This window comes from Polyodon spathula, chromosome 6, assembly GCF_017654505.1.
Source record: "Polyodon spathula isolate WHYD16114869_AA chromosome 6, ASM1765450v1, whole genome shotgun sequence".
NCBI lineage: Eukaryota > Metazoa > Chordata > Actinopteri > Acipenseriformes > Polyodontidae > Polyodon > Polyodon spathula.
Window position 1 is genome coordinate 50768654 of NC_054539.1, and position 27582 is coordinate 50796235.

At 38.6% G+C, this 27582-nt stretch overlaps 1 protein-coding gene across 5 annotated transcripts in view; it reads right to left on the reverse strand.

Moving 5' to 3' along the window:
* Positions 1–27582, reverse strand: part of hhat (hedgehog acyltransferase) — a 103016-nt gene that overhangs the window by 35947 nt on the left and 39487 nt on the right. For 4 of the 5 annotated variants that reach the window (XM_041253088.1, XM_041253091.1, XM_041253087.1 and 1 more), the window contains 2 exons: positions 14788–14989; positions 8635–8779 (listed from right to left, as the gene is read on the reverse strand). In XM_041253088.1, coding sequence (XP_041109022.1) covers positions 8635–8779; positions 14788–14989 — 347 coding nt within the window. Of the gene's footprint in view, positions 1–4562; positions 5032–8634; positions 8780–14787; positions 14990–27582 lie in introns of those variants that run through there. The other variant, XM_041253089.1, reaches the window with a different exon arrangement.

Genomic DNA, 27582 nt, shown 5'->3' on the forward strand with positions numbered 1-27582 from the left:
AAGACTTCACTGAAGAACCTATTAAAGCGATCAGGATCGGGTAGATACAAGTCAATCAGTGTATTGTCCAACGCTAACCAAGAAGCTGCTTTGGCTGAAAAAGCTTTATGGTAACGTCATATCTGACCGAGAGATCAACAATGTTAAATAATGAAGCATAAACTTCACAAAGGATATCACAAAAAACAGAAAATGCAAGCACAAATTCTCCAGGAGTAAGATTTTTACACAGCCGAGGATCCAGAGATTTAAGATTTACAGACAAATCTCCACAGTCAACTACCTTGTGATCCAGAAATTCTGAGGTTGCAATAAGTATTGAGACCAAATTAACGTCTTTACCGTTAACTATGTTGCGTCTCAGTTGAGGAGAGAGTGGCGATGAACTAGCTGAAGAGGAACTAGAGATGGTCGCTAGAGTGAAGATTGGCAGCTCAAGAGCAGGTGTAGGCGTGGCTGAAGCTACGGGAGAGACAAACGGTGCTGCCACTAATGAATAAGTAATGGCTGTCGGTTCCAAGTGAGAGATCCTGTTATCAAGCGCATCCAGGAGATCAGATACTGTAAAAATTGAGGTGTACAGAGGATAAATGAGTTGCCTGATATCGTTACAAATCTCATAATGCAAATCAGAGGAAGGATCAGATGAAATTTAAAACTAAGGTGTTGCAGTCGTGGGATCAGAAGCAAGTGAAGCTTGCACAGCAGGGGCGGAGCGTGAACTGGTAAGTTTGGATCTCTGTTGTGACTTCTGAGTTGGAAAAACAGGTTCAGCCGATATGGAACTGCAGTATAAAATGAATAAAGCAGTTCAATTGCTCCTACTTCAATGGGCAATTCTTCTTTGAAAACTGCTTTCAGGAGTTTGTCGATGGACCAACCCTTGTGAAAAAGCTGTGCTGGAGAATCATCGTGAGGTTTAATTTAATCCTGAAGAAATCTTCGACAGCATTATCAGATGGAAGAGAAACAGGATGGGCGGATCTTTGAGAATTTTTTCCGTGGATTATTTGTTAAAGGAAGACAGCCAGCAGGAGAGAAAAAATCTTCATCGGGGTAAGATTAAAATGAAAGTTACCTTGGGTGAGTAGACATTTTAAACAGATATTTTATCTACACATCCTACCCCACAACTCCCAAGTGAAAACAATATTCTGGATAAATAAATTTCAGGATAAATTCAGCAGTTCCTGTAGGTTCCCTAGGCTGGGTAGTGCATTTCAAAGCAAAGACTCAACCATGAGCACCAAGGCGCTTTCAAAAGAGCTCCGGGACAAAGTTGTTGAAAGGCCAAGACTGCTCAAAGTGTGCATGTGACAACAATATCCTATGCACTATGCAAATCTGGCATGCATGGTAGGGTGGCAAGAAAGGGTTAGAAGTTGGAGTTCTACCATTTATGATGAATTTCATCCCCAAATATGTTAAAGGAAATAGGTCAAATGCCATTCATTTTTGGCTGTGGTTTTGTAACTAACAACAAATAAAATAGCAGTTTGTCATGGAAATTAGAATGTAGAGGTGCCTAGTGATTTATTCAGTGTGATTTATTCAGTGATTTATTCATGACACTTTGAATTAGGAATTAATATGTTATATACACAACCTACTCCACACATTCAAAGCAAAAACAAAAAAGTAAATAGATAATTAATATGAAATAAAAATGGAAAAGTCATGATTGCATAAGTATGCAAACCTTTTGCTGAGGCAAACCTAAATTAATTCAGGTGCACAAAATGACCTTAATGAGCCACAGAATTAGTTGAATGGCCTCTATCTGTGTGCCATATTAGTGGTTCTCAGAATATAAGTCTCTGAATATCCCTGTGAGCACAGTTTACTCAATCATCAAGAAATGGAAAGTGCACTGTACCACCCATACACTGCCTAGATCAGGCCGTCCCTCCAAACTGTGCAGCAGAGCAAGGAGGAAACTGGTGAGGGATGCCAATGTGAGGCCAACGACAACTTTGAAAGAGCTACAGAGTTCAGTGGCTGAGATGGGAGAAAATGTGCATCAGCCAACAATATCCAGAACACTTCACAAAAGTAGTCTGTATGGCAGGGTGGCAAGAAGGAAGCCATTACTAAAAATAAGCCATCTCAAAGCCTGAATGAAGTATGCAACAAAGCACCTGAGTGATCCTGCAAAAATGTGGCAAAAGGTGTTGTGGTCAGACGAGACCAAATTGGAACTTTTTGGTCTAAATGCCAAGTGTTACGTTTGGCACAGACCCAACACAGCACATCTCCCAGTCAACACCATCCCTACAGTCAAGCATGGTGGTGGCAGAATCATGCTATGGGGATGCTTCTCAGCAGGGACTGGAAAGGTTGTTAGGATTGAAGGAAAAATGGATGGTGCAAAGTACAGGCAAATACTAGAGGAAAACCTGTTTCAGTCTGCTAAAGACTTAAAACTGGGATGGAAATTCACCTTTTTCAGCAGGACAATTATCCAAAGCACAAGGCCAAGGCTACACTGGAGTGGCTTACAAATAAGAAAGTGAATGTCCTTGAGTGGCCCAGTCAAAGCCCTGACTTGAATCCTATTGAGAATCTGTGGAAAGACTCGAAAACTGCTGTCCATAAGCGATCCCCAAGCAACTTGAGAGAGCTTGAGCAAATCTGCCAAGAAGAATGGACACAAATTGCACCAAGCCGGTGTTCAAAGTTGGTAGAGACTTAACCAAAAGGTGCTTCCACCAAATATTGAGTTGACGGGTCTGAATACTTATGCAATCAACATATTTCAGTTTTTTCTCATTAGTTTTTGCTGACATTTACTGTAACTTATCTTACCCTTATTAGTTTTCAGTTTGAGCATTCAAGTTTTGAATAAAAGATTAAGTTTAAAAAAATGTGTATGCATCATTTTGTAATTTCACAAAATGGGACAACCTATAGGAAGGGTCTGAATACTTTTGCAAGGCACTGTGTGTGTGTGTGTGTGTGTGTGTGTGTGTGTGTAGATATATATATATATATATATATATATATATATATATATATATATATATATATATATATATATATATATTAGTTTTAAATATGATGAAGCATTACCATTGAATGAATATTACAGAACAGCCATTTACTGTGGCACCAAAAATAAAAAGTAACACAGGTAATCTGGATTAAATTTTCCCTTTGATAAATTATTCTGGGTCGGGCTCCCATATAATGTGAACTAATTGGCTTAGTAGTCCATATATTGATTAATTAGGCCACATGCAATTATCCTTCAGATCATTAACCTTTTGCAGTCCATTTATTCAGCGCTCGTCAGGTCAAATTTATTTTCACACACGCTGTTCATTTTACACGTGCTGTTTAATTTTTTTTTTCTCCAGAATAAAACAGGTTCAAAAGGCATTGAATCGCAAAAAAATACTCAATACTGTATCTACAGCCAAGCCCAACCCCTTGTTCACTGTATTTTTCACATACCTCTTTACAGATGTGCATACTGATAAATCCTCTCCTGATCACTTGTTTTATCACCAAACTCCTCAATAATGTGATCCAAATCATTATTTTATTACTATAACATCTCAAAAAAGGGTCAGACAGTGGACTGTAAATGGAAAATTGTAATGTTGGACCTAGTCCGACATAGGACTGCAATGGGTTAATGATTTAATTAGAAGAACAAGTGATACAAATAGCAGCTGTATTAAAGCTGCTGCAGGGATGCCTGGGGAAACTGGAGCAGGGTGCACAATTGCAGAAAGCGGGCAAGGGCAATTGGTACCCTTGCATGTAAAAAGCTCCATGTAAAGAATCACTGGTTATGTTACAACAAAGGCAGCACAGTATGATTGTAGCGATATTATTCCTCAAAATCAATTTGACCCTGTCTTTTTTTTTTTTTTTTTTTTTACAAACTTCAAAGTGCTGTACAAATTGGTGTCAATTGTCTTTGCACTATTTCTTCTTTAGCTGTTGTTTCTTAACACGAGACTTGTGGGCAATGAGATTACAGGAGATGGGAAGTGTATTTCTGTTTCAGTAAGGTGATGATTTGCCCCTTGAATTTGACACATTTTGACCCATGGAATAATCTTAATGTTACCAGACTGCCATTGGCCTAAGGTGTTCCACGTTTGGAACTCATTTCTGCAAATGTATATGACAGGTATGATGGCATCAAAACTCTACAAAGAGAATGTATATGACAGGTATGACAACATCAAAACCCTACAAAGAGAATGTATATGATAGGTATGATGACATCGAAACCCTACAAAGAGAATGTATATGATAGGTATGATGACATCAAAACCCTACAAAGAGAATGTATATGATAGGTATGATGACATCAAAACTCTACAAAGAGAATGTTCCATTCTGGGTGCCAAAAGTCATAAATGCAGCCCTTCAGTTGCGTAAAACAACTATTAACTGGATCGAAGTAGCACCAACCCTTTAGCTTTAGAAATGTCCATCTGGGTTTTTCTTCAAGGGTGATTTACCTTTCTTTGTAAACAATGGCAAAGGGATCTTTTTTTTTTATCATTTCAGGAAATCAAGAAAACCCCCACAACTCAATTTGATTGAACTAAAATTTCCAAACTTTATTAAAACAAATCTGGTATTCATATTAGCTAACACAGACATCTTCCATAAAGGTCCATCATGGACATATAAAACAGGTAGTGCTGTAAAAAAATATGTTTCTAAGAACATAACTTAAACACAGAAAACGTATTAAATTTGTTTCAGAAGATAATTGCCTTCATTAGCCTTGGCAATTAGAGACCAGAGAACATGCACACATAGGTGACCATGACTTGACCAATACCATGTCCTTAGGAATGTCTGCAGTCATGTAATCAGGGGACAGCAGGTTTCCAGGAGGTTGGGGAGGTAAAATCTTCAGAGGCTTCTTAACCTCATCCTGCTACTGGGTCCCCTACTAACCAGGCGTCTTGTAAACTCGAACAGACATCTGCAGGGCTGACCGTTGTCCTCCAGGTGCTGGTCACTGCTTACTGAATAATTCTTATGAGTTGTTTCAGAGGATTGCTGCAGTAAGGGAGCAGAAATGAATCATCTTACGAAAAAAAAAAAAAAATTAAGATGACGGATTTATTACTGTGGGTCTACAATTTGGAGCAAAAGGCAAACGTAGCTTAATATGAAAATGGAAATGCAAGGAGCAAATCCATTTAAACGCCTGATAGAAGACCTAAAGACCCAAAGACAAAATTAATATGAACGACCAAATAAACTATTTGGATTTTTTCCATGGACCACTTGCCACGCATTTTTTCACAACAGTTTTCTGAAACTAATTTGTACATGTAGAAAACAAAGTATTTATATAATGTACCTAACTTAATGAGATTCCTGGGCTTGAATCTTCGCTACCAGGTCAGCAAGGAATGTGGTCATTGTGCATTAAATGTTGCTGATGGCAAAGTTCCTGTTTTCCAAGTTCTTTTGTTTAAAATGTTTTTTTTCATATTCTGAATGTCTTGTAGATAAATGGTGTCTCAATTTTGCAGGCTTAAGAGTTTTCTTTGACAAAACCTCCTGACAAATAATGCACTGGCGCTTGGGTCGTCCTCAGATCCAGTAAGTAAATGCCAGTGCTGGTCCCCGCAACTGTTACCTCATGTAGGAAATTAATCTGTCCATTTGTAATGCAATTTATTGCACTCACTAATCGCCAACTTTGCTTGATGTACATGTAAAAAACACCGGAATATGAAGACGAGGTGCGTGGAAAGCAATTTGAAAAATGGTAAAATGATTTGAGAGTGTACAGGATGTTACTTGCCTTTTCCTGTGGGCTGAAACAGGGTTGGTGGCGCACAGTCGATAGGATTTATAGCATTTTGGTTAAATATGACACTGTCAAGAACAGACTGTATACATGCATATGCTGCACCACATACAATGTTGCACTGAAGCAGAAGCCTATTGACAACTACAAGATGATTCCTGGTCAATGCCCTTGGAGGAATTAGAAGCTTTCATTGCACTAGTATATGCCTGTGGAGCATTTGGTACAGAAATTTGTCTGTACAGTTTGTGGTCCAGTAAGTGGAGTTGCTTCCCCCCATAGGAAAATTTGTTGCATGACAACTTTGAGAGAGAATGATTGATTTTAAAAATGACAATGCTATTTTTTTCTGCTTTAATAAATATGATGCTTAAACACCTTTTTTCAGTACCGAATACCTAAATACCATGAAATAATCTTTTTTTTTTTTTTTTTTAATACATGAAAATAGCCCTACTTGTGAGAATGGCTGTAAACATCCTATTTGCAATCTTTGGGAAAGGGCATTTCTAGAAACAAATGACAGAATAACTACAGTACTCCTGGTGTTTCCTCGATGTACAGTTCTGTACTCTTCTGAATCGCATGGGCTTCACATGGTTGATAGCTTCTGTTATGAAGTTACAAATGAGCTGCCTGATGATTCAACAGAATGCACCTCCTGCTGACACAGCTTTTTGAATGTGCAGCTCTCTGCAGTGAAGAGTGGAGTATGGAAACAACACAGTTGCTGCTCCAGTGATGATGCTAAATTCCTGGGGATCATCCAGCTGGTTAGAACACTACATGCAAATGTATGAAGGCTGTCTTAAGTGCTGTAATTGGTCAGGTTTTACTGACAGAATGTTTCTCAGAAAAAAAGCGACATTTCAGGATTTGTGGAACAATCACTGGGACAATCCCAGCCAAAGTAAGATATACAGTTAGCCTAATAAAACAGGGAAAGGGTATTTCTAGAAACAAATTATTTGATTGCTGTAATCAAGTAGAGCTGTAGAAACAAGTGGCCACTCCGCATTCATTTTCGACTTGCTCCTACACTGAAGAGACCAAAGTCAGGTATAAAAGCCATAACATAATTTTAGAGACACCTACGCTAATCACTACACTGTTTGATCTGTCACACATAATTAAGCTTTATATATTCACAGTACAGAAATTGTGTGTCAGCAGGCGGCCCAAATGTGTTTTATGATTGTAGAGGTTAGTGCATTGGAAATTCATTCTTCAATATTAAGTGCATAATTTTCTTATTATCATTTCATTCCATGTTATTAAACCACAGGAAAGGAAAACAAGGGAATATACTTCTACAGTTACACCTTGACGAATAATATTTTATTTATATCATATATAAGCTCCAGGGAGCATGCATGTGTATACAATATACTACCTGCATACTACACCAAATCAAAATCAAGTTTTTAATGTAGTTTCATACGTAATGCTGATATAATGTACATATCTGGTATGTGTTTTTACTAACTGACCAAAACAGTAATTTATAATCCAGTAAAATTGAAATGAAATACATGATTTTGCATGGGGTCATGGGTCGAGTCATGTGGTCCACTAGGCCTATATAAGCTGTGTGCAATATATTCCGCAACAATTGCGGGAAAGGAGAATTTCAGTGCCCTTTCAAATGGCTTGCCCTTGAACGCAGCGCAACTGGACAATGTGTCAATCAAGAAAGCACAACTCGATTCATCAAATGATGGCTTGAGTCTGCAGACATGAGGAACGTACTGTGCTACAGTTGACTAAAACCTTCAGCAAGACACACCTGTTTCCATTGGAACAATGTCTCAAGAACTATGAGGTCCTATCCACCATTAAGGACATTCTCCAAATGCTTTACCATACAACACAGTACTGTTTGCATCACAAATATTTATGAAGCTTCCTATATTTCCACAGAAACTAAATCTCAAATCTCTTGTTTTATCCCTACATAACTTATGTATTGGTGTCTGTTATTCATTCTGAACTGTTTCCATCATCAGGAAGAAAGCAGAATGTGTGTGGTTATACCACATTCCTTTGAATTTAAAATGCAGCCTAAAATTTCCCACCCTCAATTTGAGAACAAAAAAACCCAACAAAAAACAAATATGTATTTACAAAGATACAACCTTGCATATAAGAGCCATTTATACAATGGAATGCTTCATTTTTACCAACAAAACGCTACAAACTCATCTATTAGGCATATTGGTAAAACACATTGTATATTGGTAAATTAACATGCCTGTAACAAAAAAACAAATCTCTCCTTGTCATCATTCTCTGAGTTGCAGAAGTCCTCTTTATTACTTGAAGTCTCCCAGACAATGACTCCCGCTTCTTTGAAAATGGCTGTCTGTACGTCATGGATGATTCGAGATCGGTTAGTCACGTTCCTGTTTGTGTACTCGGGCAGTCATGTCTTTTAATAAATGCTCACTATCCTCAAATTTAAGACCCAGACAATTTTTGGGAAGAAAAAAAAAAAAAAAAGTTTAAAAAGTGCGGCTTAAAATTTGTAGAAATACGTTCCTTTTTCCTGCATTTTAACAGCTGCATGCACTAGACAGAATATAAACACCTGACACAACACTGTCACAAGGGGGCAGGGTCACCATGGGCAGCCAGATCATGTGAAGTACAATATATGTACACAAAAGTGAGTGCTACATATTGCAGCTGTTTCTAATGTTTGGTACTTGGTCTAATGATATCAGCAGTCGCATTTTGTCTCCACTTGACTTTCCACTCCATTCACAGCTGCAACTCAAAATCTGTTTCAGAGCCAGAACCCATAACATGTTTTTGAAGAACAAGAAAGAAAAAATATATACCTTGCACAAAAATCCTGTTCCAGTAGATCCTCCCTATGTGGTTTCCTCCGAGAAACACCAGGTTTGACAGTATTAGCATAGCTGTACAGAAAGCCGACAGGAGAGCGTGACCTCTTCGGATCATTCCTGCCGACAAGGACTGCTCCTGGATGGATGAAACACAGTCTATCACTGGGCTGCCGGGTCCACCGTAATTAGTAATTACAGGTTTGTCAATGTCATTCAATTAATGTTATCCAGTGGTTTGGTAATTTGTGTAATAAAAGGCCATTAAGTCAAAATGTATCAACTCAAACTTCATTCAACTCAAATGTTTTTATTTTGTATTTCCTGTTGATGTTTAATAGACCATAGCGCAATATCCGACCCTATAAAATTTTGACTCCAGTGACGTTTAAAAGTTTGACGCATATCTGACTATCCTTCTGGCCCGTTCCAACCCTTGTCCAACCCTTTTTTTAGGTAGAACAAAAAAAGACAGTGTTAAAAATACATAGCTGAAAGGACTGTGTTTTAAAATAAGTAGGCTTCCATTTAAATGTACTGTAGTTGGGTTTGTTCGTACAGTATTATATTTTCAACAGAAGTATTTTAATTCAGAATGATATGATTCTGAAAATGTCATGCAGTACATACTTCAGAATCTGGTATGTATTGTAGCAGTATGTCAAATTCCCCATTAACGACCCAACAGCAAAATGTAATCAAAAAGTTACCCATGCACAGAAATGCGTAAAACGTAAAAGGCAATGCCATAAACAGTACCCAAAGTCAGAATTCAAAGTTGCACAATATAGTGCTCGATAAGGCCCTAATGTCACAGTTCACTTGCAAATGAAAACGCACAAAAGTAACTAAAGATCACAGATTTAAAAAAAAAAAAAAAAAAAAAAAAAAAGCATTACAGTATCTAAAACTGTTTAATGATTAACTTTTACAATACGGTAGCTTGTCTCGTTCACTTTACTTTTGATGGGGTGTGATGGAAAAACAAGTACATTGTAACATTGAAGAGATGGGCTTTGTATCAAAAAACACGTGTGACGAAATTGCGATTGTGTGATGGGCAAGTGCACTAATGTGTTACACAGATTATATATATATATATATATATATATATATATATATATATATATATATATATATATATATATATATATATACACACACACACACACACACCACACACACACACACACACACACAGTGCCTATAGAAAGTTTACACCCCCTTTCAAAATTTTCACCTTTTGTTGCGTTATAACCTGGAATTAGAATGCATTAAAATAGTTTATTTTTTTCATTTATCTAAACATTCTACCCCACAACTTCAAAGTGAAAAAAAAATAATTCTAGAAATTAGTAGAAAATTAATTCAGAACTAAAAAATCAGAACCGAAATAGCTTGGTTGGATAAGTGTCCACCCCCCTTGTAATAGCAATCCTAAATTAGCTCAGGTGTAACTAATTGCCTTCAAAATCACACACCAAGTTAAGTGGCCTCCACCTGTGTTAAATTCAGCAGTTCCTGCAGGTTCCCTCTGCTGGGTAGTGCATTTCAAAGCAAAGACTCAATCATGAGCACCAAGGTGCTTTCAAAAGAACTCCGGGACAGACACATTATATATATAAAATCAGGATTTTGCTGACATTTCACGGACCTGTTTAAACATTAAATAAATAAACAGTATAAACAGTACTTCAGAACACTATAAAGCCTAAATATAGTGGTGCTTGCTTCCTTACTAAAACAGAGTGCTGTCATTTGTTAAAGGCAAGCATGCAGCATTCCCTGCAGTTGATTTGCCCATACATTGAGACTGCGTGTCTGCATCCACTGAATTGGTTGGAAGTGTAAGGCAAAGCTTTGCCAAGTTATACAGATGTGGAACTCGATTACAAACAGCACCAAAACATGGTTACCGAAGGGCATCTGGTATACTTTAATAAAGGCAATGTATGCAGCACATTCGTTGTCGTGTTATTTGTCCCATCCAATAACTTATTTTATTAGTACCAAGTCAAAACAAAATAAACATGGCTATTTGGGTCTAAAATTCTAACTGTAAAAGTAAGCAGCAGGTTGAAGCGAGGTGGCTGTGCTAGCCATTTTAGTACTGGATTTAACTTGCAGACAGGAATACTTTTTGTCTGGGCTGACTTCCAGTTTGGCTTCTGAAAGCTGTTTATTTTACATTCTGTTCAGAAGCATCTGTGGTAGCCTTTTGTTTAATGCATGATTTAGAAGCTAAATAGCGATCAATCGTATTTTCTCCAAAGCCACATTAACATATGCAAAACAATTACCTCAATCTGCATGTACAGTTTCTTTGGCAAATAGCTTGAAACGATCATTACCCAAAATATACTTTGCTTTTTTTGTCGTCCATTTCTACTAATTCACCTCCAATGCTGAAAACTAGATTTTAGCAACCTAAATCAAAACAATGCAGCACCAACTTTGTCCCACCCCTTACCGCACAGTACAGGTCACAAAAAAACAGTAAAGACACACTGATAGGCCGATTAAAACTTTGAACTCATTTGAATAGTAAACAACAACGTCAACTGCTTTTGAGAATTTTTTTTTTTTGTATATGTTATTTGTGGATGTTTTTTTGTTTGTTTGTTTTTTGCACACAGGACTGTGAAGGAATAAAAAAGGGCTTCTACAGAAGGAAGATATGTAGTTTGCGTCTCTTGCATTGTGCAGTAGTTCATTTAAACGAGGCTTCTTTTTTTTCCTCTTTCTCCATGCTTGTCCAGTATGCATTGGCCCCTAAAAGAGGTGAATTTCATGGTGACCCCGCAATTTCACGATTTCCGCGAAATCCGCAAAATCGCGATTTAGGTAGACCCCTAGTTACTGGGATGTTTCTTATTGGCAGGAACTGGGGCACTTGTCAGGATAGAAGGGAAAATTAATGGAACAAAGTACAGAGAAGGTCTTGAGGAAAACCTGCTGCCCTCTGCAAGAAAGCTGAAACTGGGACGGAAGTTCACCTTATAGCATGACAACGACCCAAAGCACACAGCCAAAGCTACACTGGATTGGCTAAGGAACAAAAAGGTAAATGTCCTTAAGTGGCCCAGTCAGAGCCCCAACCTAAATCCAATCGAAAATCTGTGGCCTGACTTGAAAATTGCTGTCCATCAACGCTCCCCATGGAACCTAACAGAGATTGAACAGTTTTGTATAGAAGAATGGTCAAATATTGCCAAATCTAGGTGTGCAAAGTTGGTAGAGACCTATCCCAACCGACTGCTATAATTGCAGATTTAATTACAGCTGTAATTGCTGCCAAAGGTGCTTCCACCAAGTATTAACTCAGGGGGGGTGGAGACTTATCCAATTATGATCTTTCAGTTTTGTATTTTTAATATATATATATATATATATATATATATATATATATATATATATATATATATATATATATATATATATATATATATATTCCCAATAAAAACTTTTTTCCCCCTTAACAGTGTGGAGTATGGTGTGTAGATAAGTGGAAAAAAGTCCTCATTTAAATGCATGAAACTCTGACGCACTGACACAACAAAATGTGAAAAAAGTTCAAGGGGGTGTAGACTTTCTATAGGCACTGTGTGTGTGTGTGTGTGTGTGTGTGTGTATATATAAATATATATATATACATACATATACACATACATACATACATACATACATACATAGCTCTGGAAAAAATTAAGAGACCTCTGCAAAATTATCAGTTTCTCTGGTTTTACTATTTATAGGTATGTGTTTGGGTAAAATGAACATTTTTGTTTTATTCTATAAACTACTGACTACATTTCTCCCAAATTCCAAATAAAAATATTGTCATTTAGAGCATTTATTTGCAGAAAATGACAACTGGTCAAAATAACAAAAAAGATGCAGTGTTGTCAGACCTCGAATAATGCAAAGACAATAAGTTCATATTCATTTTTAAACAACACAATACTAATGTTTTAACTTAGGAAGAGTTCAGAAATCAATATTTGGTGGAATAACCCTGATTTTCAAGCACAGCTTTCATGCGTCTTGGCATGCTCTCCACCAGTCTTTCACATTGATGTTGGGTGACTTTATGCCACTCCTGGTGCAAAAATTCAAGCAGCTCGGCTTTGCTTGATGGCTTGTGACCATCCATCTTTCTCTTGATCATATTCCAGAGGTTTTCAATGGGGTTCAGGTCTGGAGACTGGGCTGGCCATGACAGGGTCTTGATCTGGTGGTCCTCCATCCACACCTTGATTGACCTGGCTGTGTGGCATGGAGCACTGTCCTGCTGGAAAAACCAATCCTCAGAGCTGGGGAACATTGTCAGAGCAGAAGGAAGCAAGTTTTCTTCCAGGACAACCTTGTACTTGGTTTGATTCATGCGTCCTTCACAAAGACAAATCTGCCCAATTCCAGCCTTGCTGGAGCACCCCCAGATCATCACCGATCCTCCACCACATTTCACAGTGGGTGCGAGACACTGTGGCTTGTAGGCCTCTCCAGGTCTCCGTCTAACCATTAGACGACCAGGTGTTGGGCAAAGCTGAAAATTGAACTCATCAGAGAAGATGATCTTACTCCAGTCCTCTACGGTCCAATCCTTATGGTCTTTTGCAAACCTCAGCCTGGCTCTTCTTTGCTTCTCATTGTTGAAGGACTTTTTTCTAGCTTTGCATGACTTCAGCCCTGCCCCTAGGAGCCTGTTTCGAACTGTCCTCGCCGTGCACTTTACCCCAGCTGCCGTTTGCCATTCTTTTTGTAGGTCACTTGATGTCATCCTACGGTTGCTGAGTGACATTCGAATGAGCTGGCGGTCATCCCGGTCAGTGGAGAGTCGTTTTCACCCTCTGCCGGTCTGTAGCTTTGTTGTCCCTAATGTGTGCTGCATGACCTTGTTCTTATGATCCGCCATCTTTGAAATTTTAAGGATGGAAGCAACCCGACGCTCACTGTATCCCTCTGCCAGTAAAGCCAGAATTGAATCCTTCTTTTCCTCACTCAAAACTTTCCTTTTCAACTCTTTGGGCATGCTCAATAGTTATTTTTTGATTCCAATTACTTTTGAGGTACTACTAGCACTGTTTTGCCATCCAACTGGTCCTGGCAAGAGGATAGTGATGACCACAGGAGTGGTTTTTATACTTTTCCTCGTTAAATAAGATTTGGTTCAGGTGATCTCCTAATCAGTACCTCATTCAGTAGAATGAGGTGTGTCTGTGTTGGAATTCAACAGACACTGGAATGGAATGACTGCCATATATGTAGAGATGCTGATTTAAGAAAAATGTGCAGTGGTCTCTTAATTTTTTCCAGAGTTGTACATACAAATAATGGAGATTTATTTTATTCTTAATACAAGGGTGGTAAAACACAACTGATCTGGGTAACGGATATTCGAGTGCTCACTGTACTTGAATTTTTATTTCAGATGCTGTTCTGTGGCTCTACAGAGTCCCTTTGCCACTCCATGCCTAAGCAACTTGTACATCATAATAGGAAATGTTAAAAACACATAAAAGCCAAGAGACACAGTGAAATCCACCGTGTAAATGGTTAATATAGCTGCTTTGGTGTGCACGGGCCTGTTATTGCAGCTGAAAGTGCTTCAGAGGTACAACAGGATAAACTATTCATTAGAAATCAAGTGATGAACTTTCTGTAGGTCTCTGCAGTCTGAGAGAGAGGCCTTGAGAGGAATGAGATGTGCTTGAAGCAGAGCTGTTATACTTACATTTTCAATTAGAGGGTCTCATCCTTTCTTTCACAAGGGAGTGAAGTAATCTTAATGTATAACACATCAGTTAAGAGTCAAAATCAAACAATCCTGATTTATGATGTCTTTATGCTCTTTATTCAAGTGTTGGCATGCACTCAAAAAAACATAAAATACAATGCGATATTAAAATACAAAATATGTTCAACAATAAGTTAATGGATTTTTGTTGGGAACAAGGATCTATTAGTAAAGTTGTGTTTTTTTCACGGTTATCACGGATTTCACGATATCCGTAAAGTGTACCCATTATATAGACAAAGGGGGATTAAGCTTATGAAAACTGTTCACCAAGTCCAAACCCTCCCTGGTCAAAAAAATGGCCATTGAATTTAGCATTTAAAGAATAATTAAAGCTGGTTTACACTTACAATTAACCCTTGAACAGGTGGAAAAGAAGCGACTGTCTTCACTCCATTTTCTGCTATGACTCCCAGCCAATTCAATACTGCCCAGTTAAGAAGGTAATCATGGCCACCATGCCAGTAGTAAACAAACCCAAAGGCCATTCCAGACGAAAACATCTTTCCCAGAAACCCATGCTGAGAACCTCCCATTGGAACATAGATGTACCTGTAACGACAATCAGGGAGAATGTGTAGGTCTTTAGATTATGTGATGAAGCATTAATATCCAATACAGACAATCCTTCATTGTCACCACCAGGGTCTCTCTATGCATCAACTCTTGTTTTATTATCAAATATATTGGCATTATTATTAATTCACAATAAAAAAAAGGATATACTGTTGCTACACTTCCCAGGGTTCATTTAAGATAGGTGTTTTGCAAACAACAAGAACAGACTGTCTATGCGTAGAAGCTAAGCAGGGTTGGGACTGGTCAGATGGGGGACCTCCATGGAAAAATCATGTGCTGCAAATGGTGTTGGTGGCTCAGGAGGCACTTTGATTTAACCAAGTTTAATGGATTAGGCTCTGGTTTGACCGATTCCCCAGGTCACCCCTGTCAACAAGAACTTGTTCTCAATTGCTTCTAAACCACGTTTTAAATCTAAAGTTCTGGACTCCTATGCTAATGTAAAGTTTAACATGGTTGCCAATTACTTCATTCTTTTATAAAGATAAATACAGATGTGATGCCAAAAATCCCTCCATTTAGGCTGTATTGTAGCCAATATTTTATCTTAAGCATGTCCAGCTTCACTGCATTCACACTTTGATAAAATTAACATCTGAATTGCTTCAAAAATGCATCACAAACATTTTGCAAAAGAAAATAAGAGAGAGAATAAATTAGAACTTGGGCTGTCTAAGCAATTCTTTAATTTTTTCTCCACAGACTGGTCAAACGCCTTGATGAAATCCCCCATGAAACACTTGAAGATTGACTTGCTGCAACGATTAACTTCAAATGTTAATGCACACCACGGGCCAAGTTCTGAATCTGACTCAGGTCACAAATGAAACTCAAACTGGGTGCTTTCAAATTGTGGGGGGCGTGGGTGTGCTGGGCTTTGTCACTCTGCTGCCCTGACATCATTCCTCTTTCAAAAACTAGTGGCTTCCCTTTAAAATGCAGTATTAGCTGCTAAAATCATCCATCAGTCATACCCTAAAAGAAGTTTAAAATGAAATGGACTTTTAGGATGTACCCATTGCTAATGTCAAGCATTCCCCATCTGCTTGGTCTCTTACGAGCCTAACATAATGACTTCACCTGGGTTTCCTCAGAAATTGGACACATGCTATTGCTGCACTTACACTGTATCCTTAATCTACGGCTGTGTAGCAGAGCAAGAGCCCTGCCTGTAAATAGTGTTGGTATCCGTGTGGTGGTATTAACCCCATCCTTGCCAACCACCACCAAAACACACATATACAAACACTGTTTACAGGCAGGGCTCTTGCTCTGCCACAGGCTGTAAATAAGAAAATCTTGCAATAACAGCACATTTCTCTGTTTTCCACATGGGATACTCAGTTACAGTATCAGGCACTGTACCTTCCAATTTGTACAAACAAGGTAAGAAATGCATCACTTGAGCCTTGTGTGTATAAAAAGCTACTGCACCTCCAAAGCAGTAAACGCAGCAATATTAAAAATACATAAATACAGCATTTAATCTTCATAAGCGCAGTAGTTTCTGAAAATGTTACAAATGGAGGAATTATTGTGTGACTTGGTATGGAATTCAGGCTAGTATATCTTCAATAAGATTTCAAGTTACAGACACTGCCCTGTTTTGGAAATCACTTGCTGTTGTCTGGATGCTTGTTTTCACATTGGAAGACAGTGGAAAAAGTTCCGAAGTTGACAAAGAAACCCCCACTTTGCAAAATGTCGACATTCTCCACCATATTTTGCACTAATTGTCTGAGTCTGAAAAATAATAAATAAATAATTATCTGGCAACAATGGAAGCAGTACTATAAGGGCTCCTACAAACCACTGCAGCCCAGCAAGAGGCTACCTGGGTCCAACAAGAAACAAACCAGTTGATGGGAACAGCTGCACACAACCCACAGCGGGACAATCAGGCTCTGAAAACCTTGGGGCTGTTACCAGAGCGACACAACCTGGGTCTCAGCATATCAGAGCGAGTCATCACATGCAGGAAATGACAAGCACGGGTGAAGTAAGGAAATAAGGTTAAAGCTCTACTCGATTTGGGAAGGATGATTACCCTGCTCTCCGAACATTTAGTGGAGAAAAATAAATTGGAAAGGTCTCAAGAAGTTAGAGTTACGTGGATACATGGAGATACCTGCCAATATCCCATGGCCATCGTTCAGATCAAGACCACTGACGAGTCAGTCAATTTCTGGGTAGGTGTGGTATCCACATTACAGTAATACTAAGATGGGACTTCCCCAGCTTCAATTTGTGGGAGAAAAAAAAGACGCATTGGAAGTGCCTGAAGAAAATCCTGTGGCTGGTACTGAGGCAGAGAGTGATAAGCTAGATGACTTATTTCATTTTACTGACCCCAAGTTATTTTGTGAGGCTACAAATACAGTGCTCTGAAAAAGTATTTGCCCCCTACCTGATTTTCTGCATTTTTGCACATTTTTCACATTGAATTTGGTCAGATCTTTTTGTGGGTTGTAGTAGTATATAGAGGGAGTCTGAGAGAAAAATGACACCAAAGTTTGGTGCTTCTTTCATTTGTCTGGTGTGCAAGGTAATCAAACATGCAATCTTCAGGTGTGAAAAAGTTACTGCCCCCCTAGCTAACAATCAGGCCTTTGGGCCAGCCCTGACCAATACAAATCTGACTAAATTTGTCCCTTACCATCAGAGTGAAGTTGTCAGCACACAGTTTCTAGAGGCACATCATGCCACAAGCAAAATAAATTCCTGAAGACCTCCGGGAAAAAAGTTGTTGATGCCTATCAGTCTGGAAAGGGTTACAAAGCCATTTCTAAGGCTCTGGGGCTCCACCAAACCAGTCAGAGCCATACTGTCCAAATGGAAAAAGTTTGGGACAGTAGTGAATCTTCCCAGGAGTGGCCATCCTGACAAAATCTCTCCAAGAGCAAGGCGTAAAATCGTCCAGGAAGTCACAAAGAACCTTAGAACAACATTCAGGGATCTGCAGACCTCTGTCGCCTCAGCTAAGGTTGGTGTTCATGACTTCACCATCAGATAGACACTGGGCAAAAATGGGATTCATGGCAGAATAGCAAGGCAGAAACCACTGCTCACTAAGAAGAACATAAATGCTCGTCTCAAGTTTGCCAAAAAGTACCTGGACGATCAATGTTCTATGGACAGATGAGTCAAAAGTGGATGTTTTTGGCCAACATGGGCCCTGTTATGTCTGGCGAAAACCAAACAGTGCATTCCACAGTAAGAACCTCATATCCACGGTCAAGCATGGTGGTGGTAGTGTCAGGATTTGGACCAGGACCAGGACCACATCGCTGAAGGAACCATGCATTCTGCTCTGTATCAGATAATTCTACAGGAGAATGTCAGGCCATCCGTCCGTAAGCTGAAGCTGAAGCGCAGCTGGGTCATGCAGCAAGACAATGATCCGAAACAAACAAGCAAGTCTACATCAGAATGGTTGAAGAACAAGAAATTTAAAGTTTTGGGATGGTCTAGTCAAAGTCCAGACCCAAACCCCATTGAGATGTTGTGGCAGGACCTGAAAAGAGCAGTTTATACTCGAAAACCCACAAATGTCAATGAGTTGAAGCAGTTCTGCATGAAGGAGTGGGCCAAAATTCCTCCAATGTGCTATGAAAGACTGAACAATAACTACAGGAAGCGTTTGGTTGCAGTTATTGCTGCTAAAGGTGGCGTAACCAGTTACTGAGTCTAAGGGGGCGATTACTTTTTCACACAGGGGTACTGGGTGTTGCATAACTTTCTTTAATAAATGAAATAAGTTTCAAAATTTGGTGTTATTTGTTCACTCAGGGTCCCTTTTATCTAACATTAGATTTTGGTTGAAGATCTGATAACATTCAGTGTCAAAAATATGCAAAAAAGCAGAAAATCAGACAGAGGGCAAATACCTCTACAGTGCCTTGAAAAAGTATGAGGGGAAGTAGTACGGCCATGGAAAAACAAAAAACTAAAAAAATGTCCCCTGCTGCGGTACTAGAAGGGGATAGTTAGGACCCAGAAAACACCAGCCCACCCCTAAAAGAGACCCAGGCTGGGATGAACATTTTACGGAATACGGCGTGAGGGAAAATGTAAGGGTAATGAACGGGACTCCTGACAACCCCAAGATCCCCCTCTTGTTTCCTTACTTTGAAATGAAGGAAGAGTTACTATACAGAGTAGAAAAATGGGTAAATACTTAGGAGCAGCTGCTTGTACTGTGACGTTTTAGGAGAACAGGGCTAGACTTGGCTCATTATCACATATTGGGCGGGGGGTGGCATTTAGGAATCGATAAGACAAAGGAAAGAAAATTAAGAGGTTTTATTAGCCTGGGATACAAGCAGATGTACAGCGTATCAAGAGTGTCAGAAAACAGCACAGATCAAAGCTTTTCGCAGTCCTTTAGCGCCCTTACCAATTATCAAAGTCCTGTCTGAACGCAATACCATGGGTTTGGCAGGTCCCTTAGGGAAATCAGCTAGGGGGTACCAACACATATTGGTGGTACTTGGCTATGTCACATAATATCCCGAGGCCATACCTCTGCGCAATATGTCTGCAAAAACTATTGCAAAGGAGTTGATGCATATGTTTAGCAGGTTGGAATTCCGAAACAGCCCCTTACTGATCAGGGTACCCCTTTTATGTCCCGAGTGGCTAAATAATTATCATAATCGTTGAGGATTAAAAATTTTAAATTCTCTGTTAACCACCTGCAGTCCGATGGTCTTATTGAAATACTTAATAAAACACTCAAGGCTATGCTCCGTAAGGTGATTGATAGGGATGTGAAAAATTGGGATTTTCTTTTGTTATATTTATGAGAGAGATGTCTCAAATGCAAGACCGCACAGCAGCAGTCATGCCTATAGTGAGAGAACACATGAGGGAAACTCAGGAGTTGCAAAAAAACCTCTTTTCGGCCTGTAGACAGAGAATCCTTATCAACTATCTAAAGTCAATTTCTGGCTTGCTGGTATGGCCCCTACAAGATAATTGAGCATTTGTGGAAGGCAAATTATAAGGTGACACAGCCCAGCAGGAGAAAACATGAACAAATATAAGATGTAAATCTGCTGAAAGCAAAGATGGAGTCATCCCCGGTCCCTGTAATTGGTTATATTTTATCACTTACCAATATGTATACAAATTCTCTCTCTCTCTCTCTCTCTCTCTCTCTCTCTCTCTCTCTCTCTCTCCTCTCTCTCTCTCTCTCTCTCTCTCTCTCTCTCTCTCTCTCTCTCTCTCTCTCTCTCTCTCTCTCTCTCTCTCTCTCTCTCTCTCTCTCTCTCTCTCTCTCTCTCTCTCTCTCTCTCTCTCTCTCTCTCTCTCTCTCTCTCTCTCCTCCTCAGCAGCCCCCTGAACAGACTGGCTGCTTTCTTTAAATACCCTGCACCTGGCTCTAATTTACAATAATCAACAGGTGCAGGGGATAATTAATAATAAAATATTAAACGAGTTTAATTTCGTTATTTTAAAAAAAAAAGAGTCTTCCCTCCTTAATTGGGAGATGGACGCTCATATATATATATATATATATATATATATATATATATATATATATATATATATATATACATATTATATAATATATTATATAATATATATATATATATATACGTTTCCAGACGTAAAAACATATGAAACATCGTCGAAGACATAAATAATATTTGAACAAGTATTTTATTTGATTTAATATTACGTGATAGTACGATCCTCAGTTGACGTTTACCGTAAATTTTGTAACTTATTTACCAATTTCTTTCCAGAGAGAGATGAAAGACGTCTGGAGTCATCAATAATTTCTTAATCGTCATCTCTCAAATATTAGCATAATAATAATAATAATAATAATATAATAATAATAATAATAATAATAATAATAACTAGAACTGCCAGGCAGTTTTAAGACTTCCAAGCCCCAGTACCAGTACCAAACACTTAAGCAATTACTGGAAGAAGCAGGTTTAGTTAAAAAAAAAAAAAAAAAAAAAAACGCATCAAACAGCCATTTTGGTTTCAGGTTTTAAAAGTCAGTTGAATTGCTACAGTGTCAAGGATGACGCTTGTGAAGTTTGATGTTAGTCAAGTAAATTGTTTGTCAACTGATGCAGGTTTAAATTTCAAATGTAAACATATAACTGGCGGCCATCCTATTTTGTAAAACATCACCATTGTCACATTTGTATCCCATTGTTACTGGGACGATAACAACCAAGTTAGGAGTTTATTGGACAAACGGTTTTCAAACAGCAGCAGTTTGTTTTTAGGGGCGCATTTCTATAATATTTGTGGCAGCCATTTTGACATTAAAAATGGTCACATCAACTTCTGCTTCGCAAACTTGATGCAGGTTTAGATGCTGATGATATATGCCAAGTTTCAGATCAAGCGCTTCACCGGTTCCCAAGAAGAAGATTTGGAAAGGTTTTATCGAAAAATGCGTCACGGCGCCAATTGCAAGGACGCAGCAGCAAAAATTTTTTAGCATCAGACAGCGGAAGTATCCAGCTTGCTAGCTGCCAAGACAGAACCTGATCAGTCACACAGCTTCGAAGCAGCAGCAGTTTAAAGTTTTGGGAAGAAAAATAATAATTACAAAATTAAAAAATTAAATCTTAATAACAATAGGCTTCCCAGCCTTTGGCGTGGAAGCCTAATAATAAAAAAAAAAAAAAAAACCTTTAACAATAACAATAGTTAATAATAAATTTTTTGTATAGCACCCTTAAAAGAAAACACAAAGGAAATAAAACAATCATAAAAATCATAAAAACACCTTTCTAAAACAAGTAAGTCTTTAAATTAACTTTAAAAACACTCAAAGAAGCTGAGTGCCTGATCTCTAGTGGAATAGAGTTCCATAATTTGGGGGCATAGAAACCGAAGGCCCTGTTGCCCATAGAGCGTGTGCGGGACACACAGCAGTCTGAGATCAGCAGAGTGGAGGTTACGAGTGGAAGTGTAAAAAGATAACAGATCTGACAGATAAGTCGGAGCGCTAGCCCATGAAGAGCCTATATGTCAGCATTAAAATTTTAAAATCAATTCAAAACCTGATAGGCAGCCAGTGCAAGGCCTCCAAGACAGGAGTGATGTGATCTCTTGAGTGGGACCGAGACAAAATTCTGGCTGCAGAATTTTAAACAAACTGAATTTTAGTGAGGATGCTATTAGACACCTCAGCGAGCAGGGCGTTACAGTAATTGATCCTGGAGAAGGCAAAAGCATGAACCAGTTTTTCAGCAGCAGGTAGAGAAAGCATGGGACGCAGTCTGGCAATATATAAACCTTGACAGTATTCAGCACATGCGATTCAAAAGTTAACCCAGGATCAAAAATCACACCCAAATTTTTCATCTTAGATCTGAACTCAAGCATGGTTTCATCAACAGACAGATTTAAAGTACTGGTTTTACTTAGCTGGCGGGGAGTACCTAACAGCATTACCTCAGTCTTGTCACAATTAAGGTGTAAAATATTTTGCGACATCCAGTTTTTTATATCAGAGATTCAGGCAGTTAGGACAGAGGCAGCAACATTGATATCAGGTTTAGAATTAATATAGATTTGAGTATCGTCGTTGGAAAAATGATAATGTATGCCATGAGACCTTAAAATGTGGCCGAGGGGAAACATATAAATACTAAATAACAGGGGGCCGAGAATAGAGCCTTGTGGGACACCAAAAATTACTGGCCCAACCTCAGAACTAAACCCACCCAGGGAGATAAATTGTTGATGTTCTGTTAGATACATCCAGTTAAGGGCAGTGCCAGAGATGCCAAATAAACTCTCTATTCTATCAAGTAGGACATCGTGATATACAGTGTCGAATGCCGCACTAAGATCCAAGAGGATTAAAACTGATAAAACAGCAGCCATTAATAAATCATTACTGACTTTGACCAGGGCAGTCTCAGTGCTATGAAGATGCCGGAAGCCAGATTGAAAGGGTTCAAAAAGATTGTTAGCAATGAGATGCCAGTTTAATTGCCTAGTGACAGCTTGTTCTAGAAGCTTAGCTAGAAGGGGCAAATATGAAATGGGGTGAAAATTATTAAGATTATCCAAGGCCATATCAGGTTTTTTAGGCACAGGCGTTACTGCAGCAGTTTTAAAAGCAACCTGAACCACACCAGATCTCAGGGATTTATAGTAATTAACACCAAGGAGCAGAGCAGCTCAAAACAGGACTGAAAAAGAACAGAGGGGATAGGATCCACAGCCCTGTACTCAACAAGAGATTCCTTCCAGGAGTGCAGATGGACAGTAACAGCAGAATCCCGTCATCTGCGCTCAATTTTACAACAGTTTTCCAATGTATTAGGAATAGAAAGAATACAATGTCATAGAAAGTAGAGCAAGGTTACATACAGGATCTTCACTGCTGAAGTCTTATGAATATATGGTCATAAACTAGTTTTTAGTCAGTGGGCACTGCTTCTTAGCACAAGAAGGTAATTTACCCACCCTTTTTTGCACTACCAGGTTTTGGCCGCACACTGAGGAATGTGTGTGACATGTAACAGTCGCATGACAATGGAGAGAGAATTTTGAGTTTCTAAACTGCATGTAAACCAAGCCATTCTGTGCTTTTACAGTCACATAAGGAACATGAGTAGGGCTGTATTTTTTTTTTCACCGTAACTAGCTGATCATTTTCTTTAGCTATATTACACAACAAATGTTCCTAAATATTCCAATGCTTACCTGAAAAACAGTAAAAGCAAAATTGTAAAATATATATATTTTTTATATCCCCTTTTATAATCTATTTCACCATCAAAATACCTGCCAAAATACCATCTCCGTTGGGAGACTCCCGATATAGAGCTTGATTATCCCATCTCCTGGTGAGACTCAAGAAACTCCAGACATTCTAGATTGTTACATGCAATGCATTATTACCTTAAGTGCATGTTCTATAACAAGCACCCCACCCCCTGCTTGCTTGCTGGCTTGGTTGCTCTACAGGGGAAACAGTAAAAAAAAAAAAAAAAAAAAAAAAAAAAAAAAAAAAGGGTATGTATATATCTTAATTGAGCACCCCCTCACCACCACTGGCTCGCTCTGTCGCTCTACAGCGGAAACAATAAAAAATTGTGTGTGTGTGTGTGTGTGTGTGTGTGTGTGTGTGTGTGTGTATATATATATATATATATATATATATATATATACACACACACACACTTTAATTCAGCACCCACCGCTACCCCCCAAAAAATCATGCAGCTCTATGCAGTGTGTTCAATCATTTACCAGAAGCAAACTAAACCAGCTGCCAGGTTCCTAAATGCAACGTAACAGGTAGTGTGTCAATAAGGCAAACGTTTGCTGTATGTTTTTAAGAGATAACAATATGTATATTAACACTATTCTTTCCAAAATGGGAATTTTCATGGGAAACTGCATATTACACGGCAATGGGTAAATTCGTAACTCGTGAAATCCATGCTAGCCGGGAAAAAAAAAAAAAAAAAACATCCTTAAACATGAGTGCTACAACTGAAGAGTGCTGTTAAAAGGAATAATATACAATATACCTATTTGGTTCAAAAAATACATAGACTTTGAAAGTAATTTTGAAATGTGTATTACTCTTCCTGTAATGCAACTGCAAGTGTGGATTTTTTATTAAGTTCCTCTGTCAGGGTTTTTAATAACAATAATATTGTTGAGATCAATGTGTTATTCTTGAGGGCAGGGTGCAAATCCAAGTATGAGAACGAAAGGAGAAAGCTCTTTATCTCCAAAATCCGTGACAGGCTGGCATTAAATAACTGAAATAGGGATTTTGAGATTAGTCAAAGCTATGCTTTTCTTCACAGCTAAGATTAGCAAAAGGGCTGTAACGAAATGCACATCCACAGTAGCCACATCATATAAAAGGAGAGTCCATGACTCCATTAGAGAGACTACCAGGGAGCAGGAACAAAAGGAAAGGTACTGTGTTTAAGAATATATTAAATGATACTGGTAAAACGGCTTAGTAGTCCAGTTTACTAGTTTAAAAACCTGAAACGTTTAGTTAGCACTCCTTGCAAGAGTTAGGTTCTTGTTTTGTTTATTTTGTCTTGTTTAAAGTAAACATACAGGCCTGCCCTGTTTAAAAACCTGCCTGTGCTGTTGGAGTGCTGTTCTTTTACACAAAAAGACAAGTGAAGACGGTCGTGCATGTGGGAAGCTCAACCCGGTTTGGCACAATCACTGTACAAATTAAACTGGGGTGTGTATGTTTCAAACATGGGGGTGTAAGTTTAGCAGCTACTCACATACAGTATGGACGCAATATAACAATGTACCTAATACACAGTTGTTACCTGGCTAAATTTTTATTGAAGCGTTTCTAAAGAGCATTCAGGAGATGTTCCTGAAGCACTGGCCTCTAGATGAAGCTAAAACCTGCGTTTTTGTTCATGCAATACATTTTTTTTGTTTTTGGGCAATAAAAAATACCTTTTAGAACAGGGGGCAAAAAGTTGTATTTTTATTTAACTAGTAACATATCCTCTATACTTTAAAAAACTAAAAACACTCCTTTGTATAGGATCAGAGTAAATAAGCATATCAAAGAGAGCTGAGGTTTATGTGCATTAATAATTACTATAATTTCAATGGGAATAAAAAAAAAAAAAAAAAAAACAGCGATCAGTATTAATCAGCTGCTCTCATTTCCCTCTGTTTCTACCCTTAGTTCTACAACTGTCTCATTCTGTTGTCTGACAGCACTATGAATACCAAGTTGAATACTAACGAGATACTAATGATGTAAACAAAAGAACTGATTATGTTTGGCAGGACTCTAAATCAATATATGAAAATTATTTCATTTTTCTATTTATCTGAGTTTGACAATAATAATACTGTTCTTATATCAGAACAATAGCTTATTTTAATGATATAATGATATGTATTTGTCTTTGTTTTTAGATTAATTTATGCTTTTTGATAACTCTTATTATAGAGGTGTGGAGTGTTTAATTTGAATACATTCTAATTGATATTCTGCTTTTAAAATCACCTCTTAAAAATGTGCAATCACAGGAGAACATTTGGTTTATGTTTTGAAGCTACAACATGACCAATTACAGCACAGTTGTTATGTCACCAAAATATAAAAAAAAACAGTAATACAATATTAGTTTATAATAACTGGTGAGCATTTTTTTCAATGGGCTCATCCAGCTGATATTTTTCCTGTAATACACGGCTGGTTGATAGAGGAAACGGCCATGGAGAGGACTATAACATTGCAAGTCTCCGAACTGGAATACACTGCTGTCTAAATTAAAACAAAACTGGGGAATCTGTTAATATACACACTCACCCCGACTTCGTCACTTCAAATTTAGTTTTTAGTGGTTTGCAAACGCTACAGAAAAACACAAAAATACAAGTCTGCACATTATCTGCCTCTTTCCGACACAGACCTTCAATAGAAATGTAACCATTATCTCATAAGTATTTATCCTGAAAGATCCTGTAACCTGAATAGCTATAACAAAGACTGCTCATTAGAGCTTGTGACGCAGTCGTGCCCGCCCCCGAGGGCATATATAGAGTGTACACACAGATCTCATCATTGTTTTTCCTTCAAGACTGCTGCAAACCTTGAAGGTTAATGGTTACATTTCTATTTCAGACAACCAGGTTTATGATAATAACCTAACGATCCCTTTCAAGTATAAAATGTAACCATGGGTAGAAATACCAAAGCTGTTGCAAGGCAATATCGCAGACCAACTGGAATGCCTCAAGCCTCAGCCAAGGCCACCTTGAGCGTTACCTTGAGAAACCCCAGTACAAGTATCTAAGCTAACAATTGTCACCCTTAATACTCTAATTCCAAAACCAGGATTTTTGTGGATCCAAGACCGAAGTCTGCAGAACCTAATAAAGGCATGGGTAGTAGCCCACACCACTGCATTGCAAATGTCATTGACAGATGCACCCTGGAATAAAGCCCACGAAGTTACCCCTGAAGGAATGGGCAATGAGCTTTCTGGAGGGAGCAAGTTGACCAGCTCATAGGAAGTTCTGCGTGTGTCTACTATCCATTTGGACAGCCTCTACCTAGACAGAGCAGACAACACATCATCTGGACTGCATCCAACTTTTTTCTTGTCAACACAGCACACCAGGGCCCACACTGGGCAGAGCATATGGAGCTGCACTGCTCTGTCAGAAGGTAGAAAAAAACCTCCAAATCCACAGACCGATTGACAAGAAATGCCAAGATAGTGTTTGGCAAAAGGTAGGATCGGTACGGAGCGTAACCTTTGTCAAAAAAGCAGGTTCTCACAAAGGAGAAACCCTACATCTCGCTCATCCCCTTTGCGAAGGTGATAGAAAGCAAACAGTCGCTTGAGCGATAACATTTGACCTCAGCTGAATGTGTCGGCTCAAATGGAGGCTTCAAGAGTGCATTAGCACCATGTTTAACCTCCAGTGAGGAACGATGTCCTTCATAGGCTGCCAAAGCCCCCTAACCACTTTCAAAAAACGTTGCCCCGCCAGGAAGCTGAGCTCCTGGGGAGACAGAGTCAATTTTACATGGAAAGCCGACTGGCTGCAGACCTTTA